This window comes from Diabrotica virgifera, chromosome 1 (genome assembly GCF_917563875.1).
Source record: "Diabrotica virgifera virgifera chromosome 1, PGI_DIABVI_V3a".
NCBI classification, from domain to species: domain Eukaryota; kingdom Metazoa; phylum Arthropoda; class Insecta; order Coleoptera; family Chrysomelidae; genus Diabrotica; species Diabrotica virgifera.
In genome coordinates this window covers 153,585,022-153,595,371 of record NC_065443.1, presented here as the reverse complement: position 1 = coordinate 153,595,371, position 10,350 = coordinate 153,585,022, and the positions used below count along the sequence as shown (strand labels likewise).

General features: G+C 33.0%; 1 protein-coding gene across 1 annotated transcript in view; it reads left to right on the top strand.

The window, feature by feature from the left end:
- The first annotated feature begins 852 nt into the window (after positions 1-852).
- LOC114327791 (replication factor C subunit 1) overlaps positions 853-10,350 on the top strand; it is a 182,865-nt gene continuing 173,367 nt past the window's right edge. Inside the window, exons 1-2 of the mRNA XM_028276501.2 lie at positions 853-1,037; positions 1,092-1,457. Of these exons, the coding sequence (XP_028132302.2) occupies positions 1,026-1,037; positions 1,092-1,457 (378 nt within the window). The 5' untranslated portion in view covers positions 853-1,025. The remainder of the gene's footprint in view (positions 1,038-1,091; positions 1,458-10,350) is intronic.

Sequence of the window (10,350 nt, the reverse complement as noted above, 5' to 3'; positions counted from 1 at the left end):
AACAATTAATAGTTGTAGGCTATTAACAATTAATAGTTGTGGGACATGTTGGCAAAACTGGTCTTTATTTATTTAAAAACTAGATGCATAAATAAATACTGTTTAGAAAACTTTTTGGCAGTATCAGGCAACAGGTTGGTAATTGTGTAACCCAACACCATTAAATTTTCAAGGGCTTTGCACTGGTAAACATATTTACATTCAGGAAGTATGAATTGCATGAATGACTTAAATCAAGTTTTACTGGATGTTAAATAACAATATTTGATAGACAAAATCAACCAAACCTATTTCAGACACCAGCTACAGGAGAGAAAATATTCCCACAGAAAATGCTTTTACTTATGTTTGTGGATATCTTAAAAATCACTTAATGGGCATAGTAACTGTGACAGTTGTGAAAATTACCGGACACATTGTGAATCTTCAGATGTGAATTCTTTGTTAATATATAAAACTTACAACCCCACAAAAATGATTCATGTAGCATTACAGTATGCTCCTGATTTTTTTATTAAATAAAACAAATAAAGTAAAAACTAAACTTAAAACCTAGAAAATAAGTCTATACAAAATATTATGAGCTACAAACTGATACAAAAACAAAATACTAACGCCAAGCCAAGCCAAACAAACAACTGTGACAACAAACGCCGATCCTGTACAAGACAAATGTCACCAAAATTATTTGCTATTCATACAAATTGAGAAATGGCTGATCTGGCACATGCGCATAAAAATTTAGTTCATAGATAATCCGTTTGTGTCGGTTCTTGGGAGATATGTATTCTTTGTCTGAACGCTATGAACAGCTATGTCTGAACAGCTTACTCAGCTGTTCAGCCCCTGTGGTAGTCCGAACGCACCGATCATGGTACGATTGTATGAGAAAACAGAAGAAAATGACAGTGACCAGTGACAGTTATTGACAAAAAAAGTGCGCGATCGCGAACGCGAATGTTATGAATGAATATATAAAATTTGGTTTTTCTTTTCACTAGCTTTACCGGAAAATAAACAAATTCATGATGCCAAAGGTTTATAATTAAAAATATAATATAATCATTTTACAACTGTAATATATATTTTAGGATATCAGATCATACTTCACCCCAGTTTCAAAAAACAATACACCATCCAAGGCAGCAAATCAAAAGAAAAAATCTAAACGTTTAATAGACTCTGACGAAGAAGACGTGATTGAATCTACACCTGAGCCATGTAAAGTGAAATCGTTTTCTAGTAAAAGGAAGCCGGAGGCTGTATTGTTGAGTTCTGATTCCGAAGAGGACAAGCCCAAAAAACCAGTTAAAGATCCAACAAAATTAAAACCAATAAATATAGATGATGTTTTTAGCAGTAAACCCATACAACAGGCTAAGATAAAAGAACTTCCTAAAGGTGAAGCTGTTATAGTTGAACACAAGGACAAATCGCATAAACATAAAAAGAAAAAGGTATAATCACAGTATTAATTGAAGTATTTTGTGATTTAATTTTGGTAAAATACCCCATAGTTTTGACTAAATATATAACATCTCTTAGGTAAAATGGGCAAAGGACCACAACACTTTTATTACTCATTGCCCAAGACTATCTATCTAATCAGCCTTAAACACCCATTTCTTGGCATAGGCCATAGGCCTCTCCTGTTAATCTCCATTGGTCTCCATTCTGGGCAATCAGCACATGGGGGGTGCAGATCGCACTAAGACTAAGATGTCAATAATTGTGTCCTAGTTATACGAGGTTCAAAAAGTCTGTTTTTACTCCATTTGAATATTTGTTTATGTAGGGTGTTAGTAAATAAGTGAAACAAACTCCAGGAAGTGGTTCTGCATAAAAAATATTGACAGTTTGCTATTCGCGGTGTGCACGGAGAAATATTGCAACTTCTTCTTCTTCTTTCTTCACTTTTGGCGTGCATACTAGTGCATTTGCCAGCACATTTCTTAGTATTGCATTTGGTCTTGCTCATGGCAATATGCAATACTGTTTCTATGAATTTAATGGTATTGGTGAAGGTCGGTAAAACACAGCAGATAACATTACAACTATAACACATCAAAGGAGTTTAAACAGCAATTTAACAGAAAAGTTATAACTTTGGGTTAGCTTCTTTTAAAATATTCTTCTTTTATTTATATGTTCATCTTGTTGGTGCTTAAAAATTTCTTCTAATAAACTTCTTATTTGTTTTTTGTTTATATAGTGTAGGAAACAGAGGTTGAACCTCGCAAAATGGACACAAGTCCGGTTTTATTTTTTTCTGGTATATCAAGGGGTGCTTATTATGAGACTAACTTTTTCTTAAAAAATTTCGCCCCGGAACCCCCATTTTTATCCCTTTAAAGGGGGTAATTTTTGGTTTTTGCGAAACGTAGCCCTTCCTGTACGTTGTGCAAAAAATTTACTTAATAGTAAAATGAAGAAGACTATATTTCCTACTATTTATTTCCCGACAGCATATGACTAGCACCCACCGTTTAGCGGGGATGGCGACCCAAATTTGACAAATTTTTAAAAAAGATGTTTTTAAAAAAGATTTTTTTTGGCAAAACTGTAATGAAAATTAAGACCAAATCCTGCAGAAATTAATCACAAATAAGTGGCTGATTTTTTGGTATATGTTTCATTTAAGGGCAATTGCAAATTTTTTAATTACAGGTTGTTACATTTTAAAAAACCCCTTTTTATACCATCTGAACCGCCTGTGCTAGAGTAAAAAAGCTTTCAGCGATTATCCATGTACTAGTGCTATTTACAAATTTCTATAATGCACCCAAATATTTTTGGGAGAATATAAGAATTTGGGAGAATATTTGCATATAAGGGAGAATTAATATAGAAAGTGATTTTTTTGGAATCCTTCACACACCATGCCTTTTATTAAAATGCTTCATATATCATTTTGTGCACGTTATTATTACCCATGCATGGACACCAAAAGCAATTTCTTGATGCAACCCCTGTAGCCAAAAAAAAATAAATAAAAGGGGGGTTGAAAAAAAAATTGTTTTCTTTGCTTTTTGACCCATATAGACATATGCTCCATCAAAAGGCTTTTTCATAAATATATATGATTATTGCAAGATCCCTGAGGAAACTACCCCTATCCTTGAAAATAAACTGCAGAAACTACCCCGATCCCTTGGAGAGCATGTTTTTATGATTTTCTGATTGCCTATGCATTTTTTTAAAACAAAACTTATACAGAATTAAAGACCACTATTTTCTCTACAAATAAGGTTCTATGCATTTTTTCGTATAAGCAACCGTTACGGCACAGTGGCAGCGTAAACCTCAGAAATGTTTTGGCGGGCTCCAGTTTTTGTTTTATTTTTCGTCACCTATTCATTTTATTGATAACATACTTATGGAAAATAAAAGAACACACTGTCGGCTACACATTATGATTATGACCATTGCATATTTTATTTTCTTTGCACCCTAAAGCCACAGTGGTGGCCCAAAATAAATTTTTGATTATTTTCTTTATTAATTCTCCTTTTTTTTTGGGGTGGTTCCGGGAAAAATATGGGGGTGCATTATAAAAATTTATAAATAACACCAGTACATAGATAATCGCTGAAAGTTTTTTTACTCTAGCAAAGGCGGTTCAGATGGTATAAAAGGGGTTTTTTAAAATGTAACACCCTATAATTAAAAGATTTGCAACTGCCCTTAAAGAAAACCTATACTAAAAAATCATCCACTTATTTGTGATTAATTGCCGCAGGGTTTCTTCTTAATTTTCGTTAGAGTTTGGGAAAAATATTTTTTTTTAAAAACATCTTTTTTAAACAGTATGCTTGGAACCTTCATAGTGTAAACACACACATTGAAGACGAGTTCATTCATTACAAAGCAATTAGTGAGCAGGTTGTTAACTAGTTGATTTATACAAAAAAATAGTTAAGAATCATGGCTTCCGAGAGCAGCGAAACAGAAGAAGAGGAAGAAATGGAAATGGATGATACCGGACAGTGGACAAAAGTGAAAAGGAAAAGGAAAAAACATTTGGATAATCCAGCAAAAAAAAGAATCACACAACCACAACTATCTCAACAACAAGTGCAAGATATAATAATTGGACCACAATCTTCTGAAAACATAACACAACAAACTCAGCAAAACTCACAAAAAGATATCAACACTCCAAGTCATCAAAAAAAGGTAACTTACAACAACACACAAAACTATTCACTTCAGATGAAAACCATCAGTAATAAAAACTATAAACAAATTTTTTTTAACAACTCATCAAGAATTATCAAGGTTACAGTTGGCTAATTATTGGAGTGTTGGAGATCCAAACTCTTCCGATGTTATAATAAAAACTAGAAGTGGTTTTATTTTAAAAAGTAATCAGGATAATAAACACATTAAAACAAAGCTGAAATCATTAGTCCAGTCAGGTGTGGTCAAAGAATACAAAGAAACAAATTCTAACCAAAATCCATCAACACCACATAAATCACAAAACACAACTTTTGCCTGTGTTATATCATCAGTAGAATTGGATATTGAGGATACACATATAAAAGACCACCTTACCAATATCGGAATAACACACAGATACTGCAAAAGAATTACATCAAGAAAAACCGGAAAACTGACACCTCTGATTAGAATAATTACGGGAGATTACTCATCATTTCAAAAACCATTAAGCGAGGGAGTGTTCTTTAAGAACTACCACTATCCTGTTTATCCCAGTCAACCACCCGAACCTTCTCCTATCCCATGTTCTAAATGCTTACTATATACCCACACTACAGAGAACTGCACCACATCAATAAGCTGTAGGAAATGCCAAGGAAAACATTCAACACAAATGTGCACCTCTCCTCTTCCAGAAAAGTGTTTGTCGTGCAACGCCGAAGACCACCAAGCATGGTCACCTAAATGTCCTAACAGACCAACTAAACCTATCGAAGGAATTCCTAATGCGCGAATTAAGTCTATGAACAAAAAATCCTCCGAAATGCCATCAGAAATTACTGGTACGAGCAGAATACATTCACCAATGACATATCATGATCATATTATTGAAACATATACTAACAAACTAAATAATCCTAAAAATAAAGATTGTCAAGAAATCATAATTAAGCTAAAAAAGAGATTTGTACATCTATATAACATTGATACTACCCCAGTATTTAGCGGAAATCGACTATTTATACTCATGTTCGATCTGGAAAAACCAACCAATGACTCACCAACTATGCCACAGGAAGGCCTTGCAATATTTCAGGATAATGGCTCATAAGGTGAGGTTTCTTTATTCAAATATCAATAGTTTTCAACCAAAGAAATATTTAATATACAACTATTTACAAGCTAACAATATCGAGAGTTTTATGTGTGTGGAAAGCAAAAATAAAGATTTTATTAACCCATATTGTGACTGGTCTATAATCCAACAAAAAGGAAATATATTAAACCAAAACTTCAGAGGAGGCAGTCTTATACAATCCAGAAAAACATGGAAGATGGGGAAAGAAAATCCTCCACGAATAAACAACCCTCTTAATAACTGCATTCATGTCTCATTTCCTTTTAAAGACTCCAAATTACATATTTTTGTAGTCTATATTCACAATTCCTCACTAATTGAAGAAACTATCTTCATTAAGGCATCCCTTTATGATTATTCAATAATAATTGGCGATTTTAACCCAAAATCAAGCCCCTCACGTATGAAGCAAATCAGAGGTTTTCTTCAAAGTTCTAATTTTTGTCAAATACCTACTCCTCCTACGTTTATAATGGCAGGTAACCCAAGCACAACTCCAGATATATTATTTTGTTCTAAAAATATAAATAATATCACAAATATACTTGTAACTCCAGATCTGGGAAGTGATCACTTGGCATTGCAATTTGATTTTAATCTACATCATGATCCTGACCACATTAATGAAATTAATCTTCCCAATATAGCAAAATGTAATGTACAAAATGTAAATAGTAGAATGAAAGAATTTTTGAATATAAGGCATGACATTTGCCCAAATTACATTAAAAATTTCAACACTCTGTTGTCTAAATTAATAATAGAAAATTCGCCCAAACAGAAGAAATCACCCTTTAATTACAATCTTCCACCCTTCATTTTGTCTCTGATTAAATTGAAGAGACAGTTACTCAGGCAGATCCAAAAAAATGAGACACATGCATTAAAATCACAATTTAATCAACTAAACCAAGATATTCACAAACTTATATCACAATTTAAACAACATAAATGGATCCTAGCATGTAAAAGTATAAACTCCATGAAAGGAAAAACATACTGGAATGAAATAAAAAAACTGTCTAAATATAAATCGTTTAGACAACAGATTTCAGAACTGATATATGATGGTCAGACATATAGTACAGATGAAGAAAAATGTAGTGCTTTTGCTAGATACTTTGAAGAAACCTACAAATTTGATGAGGATGACAATTTTGATAGAGATACCTTAGAGGAGGTGGATAGTTGGTTTGGAAGTTTTTATGAAGATAGTCGTAATCTGAATGCTCTTCAGGACATCACAGAAGATGAATATGACGAGGCTCTATATAAAGGAAAAAATACAGCTCCAGGCAAAGATTCCATCAATCGTAAAATCCTTAGACAACTAGATCCAGATATTCATAAGGAGATAATGAGCATATATAACTATTGTATCATGAATCATTTCTTCCCTGATGAGTGGAAGACAGGCATTGTAATAGTTATCCCTAAACCTTATACTAACCATCAACTACCCCAAAATTACCGTCCAATCACCCTTCTCCCAGTAATTGGAAAAAATTTTGAGAAAATTATCCAAGGAAGATTATATAATGAATTAAACCAACATATTCCAGCACACCAGTTTGGATTTAGAGAAAAATCATCTACAATCCTTCCTCTTTCAATAGTAACATCCAATATACAGGCAGCAAGATTGCAAGGACTAAAGGCTGTTGGAGTTTTCTTGGACATCAAGAAGGCTTTTGACTCCGTTTGGCATAGAGGATTGTTATATAAACTTCACATAATGAAATGCTCCCCTTCTCTAATATGGATTATTGACGAATTTCTTAGAAGACGCAGGTGTATAGTTAAGATCAATGAAACATATTCCCATTCATTTTCAGTGCAACAAGGAGTTCCACAAGGTTCACCACTCTCCCCTATATTGTATAATCTCTATTGCAGTGACATATGCGACAATAGACTAACCAACACTAATTTGCTACAATTTGCTGATGACACTGCAGTGATATCATATGGAAAAAATTTAATAAAGACAATGGACTTATTGCAGAGGCAGGTGGATGACACAATATCTTGGATGAATAAATGGAGATTAACAATAAATCCTTCTAAAACAAAACTAATAATATTTAACCATAGAATCCAAGATCACGCACCAACTATAAACATATGCGACAATATTATTAAACCCTCCCAAACTGTTAAGTATTTGGGAATAGAAATAGATAACAAATTGACGTTCAACCACCACACAGCAGTTATAAAAAGGAAAATTATAACTAGAACAAAACACTTCAGAAGTTTAACATACAAGAATGAGGGAATTATGATTGAAACAGCAGCCAATATTTATAAAATGATTTGCAGGCCCATGCTGGAGTATGGTTCTGCAATTTTCTATAATTCTAAAGGCCTTGCCAAAAATAATATAAAAGTGGCTGAAACAACTAGCCTTCGACAAATTACTAGAATGCGTCATCCTGATAATCCACTTCACAATCCATCCAACAGAATGCTGTACGAGGAAACTGGAATTGAACCTATTAATGAGAGACTCAATAAGCTGTTTAAATATCTCTTTATTAATGACAATAACAAAAATTTGATTGAGCCCCACATTGTGAAGATACCAGAGGACAGTGCCCGTAGATATCCAGGAAGAACTCTTTTTGAAGAAATCTGCTACACATCAAGACAATAAACAACTCTATTCAAATCATCATCTGTATTGTAACTAATTGTCAGTGATATTGTGATTACCGCCACATACAAATATTTTTTTTTTAATTATTGTATTGTATTAATATTAACAAAAAACATATATTGTAATAATGTATATTAATTGTGTAAATTGGCTGAAAGACTTCGGTCGATGGCCTTTTGGTACATTGTATCAATAAAGTATGTCTCTCTCTCTCTCTTTTTTAAAAATTTGTCAACTTTGGGGCGCCACCCCCGCTAAACGGTGGGTTATAGACATATGCTGTCGGGAAATAAATAGTATTAAATATAGTCCTCTTTATTTTACTATTAAGTAATTTTTTTGCAAAACGTACAGGAAGGGCTATGTTTCGCAAAAACCACAAATTACCCCCTTTAAAGGGATGAAAAAGGGGGTCCGGGGCGAAATTTTTTAAGAAAAAGTTAGTCTCATAATAAGCACCCCCTGATATACCAGAAAAAAAAATAAAACCGGACTTGTGTCCATTTTGCGAGGTTCAACCTCTGTTTCCTACACTAATATTTTGTAATATGACTTTGATGTTAGAAGTGTCAGCTGCTCCTGCAACTTGTAGCTCTTTATGTATATCCCATGAATTTATTTTATTAATTGGACAACGAAGAAAAATGTGGTCTAGATATTCTTCCTGTCCACACTCACAGTATGGATGTGTTTTAATGTTGATTTGATGTAAATGAGTTCCAAATATACCATGTCCTGTTCTCATTCTTATTATGTTCGTTAAGTGTCTTCTATCAATATATGGAAACTTTTTAAACCATGGTGTATCCGGGAATGATTTTTGTATTTCTCCATACCATTTCCCTTTCAATTGAATGGAGTTCTTCCAGAAATTGTTGTGTTTTTGTTTGATTCTGACTATCAATTTTGGGAATATATCATTATAATTTATTTTTATATTAGCAGGGATTTTGAGACTACTTCCAATTTTTACTAGTTTATCAACATATTCATTTTCCTCAATGCCGCTATGTCCTGGGATCTAAGATCATTTGAATTTATTGCCACTGTTGTTGGATTCCACTATTAATCTTCTGGTTAATAATGTGACATGATCTGTTTTATCACTTAATCCAATTTGTTTCAACTTATCTATTGCACTCATAGAATCACTAAAGAGTAGGGTGGGCCGTTGAGTAATGTGTTTTTGTTTTGTTTTTTTAATTAAGTTGCCTGACCCCAGAAAAGATGTATTATGATAGGATAACTTACTTCACAGTGTTTTTTTTTAATAATTAATTTAATTTTTTTCCACTGCCACAGAGCTATATAAGAATGAGATTTTTACGAAAAATCCAATCATATGTCAAATTCGTTTTTTTTAATTTATTGCCTGAGTCAAAAAACGTGTTTTATAAGATAAATTCCATCATAGTATTTTGTTTGACAACTACTATTTTTTTTCTACTGCCACAGCGCTGTATCAAAATAAGAATTTAAAAAAAATATATTTTTTATTGTATGGTAGATTTATTTTTTTTAATACAAAAAATTAATTTATACTAAAGCTAACATTGTTTTGAACACATAATACAAAAATACAAATACAAAAATAGTTTACCTATAAATCTATAACTATAAAAAACAGAATGTCTTTCAAAAGTAACAATCACATTATTTCAAAAAAAAGCTTTCTTTGATTCATATTTCGGCATATTTTTCCTTGATTTCAGCCTGTTCCTTATATAACCGTCTCTTTTTTCACTTCCACAGACAGAAGCTGAACCTTCTGTTACTATTTTTACGGCCCCCTCAACTGCTTGTGTGTGACAAGGGTATGCTGTTACGTATGCCAAAAGACTGGTTTCGGGATTTTCAACAACTTCTCTTAGTTGGTCTTTTGATAGCTTCATAGTTACAGGAGGCTCTGTCCATAAAACTTTCTGGCAGTCGATAATCTCAAAGTACTCCTTAGCATCAAAAAATAATTCTGGTACTACGAAGTGTCACTGATCATTGTAATTTAATTGTCTGCTCTTCAAAATTCTTTGTAACCCCAATTGTCTTATGTGTTTTCTTTCGTCAAATAACATAGCCAAAATAATATTTTCTGGGCTCCCAAAGTATCCATTTCTTTGAATTCATTTATGGACTAGATCTTTCAATTCTGGTAGTAAATAGTCTCAGAGTCTTATTGTCTTGAATAGATGCCTTGCACCATAAATGCATGCCGGTTGAGTCTTAATTCAAAACCACATGGACACATACACTTTCATTACAAAATGGCTGAGTATTTGTAAATTTTCCGAGGGGTTTCTGGTTGCTACATATAACCGAAGGATACAGGAAGCAGTGGTAAGCCACCGAGAATCAACCATTTTTTCAGACTATCTCTTAGAAAGTTTTTCTG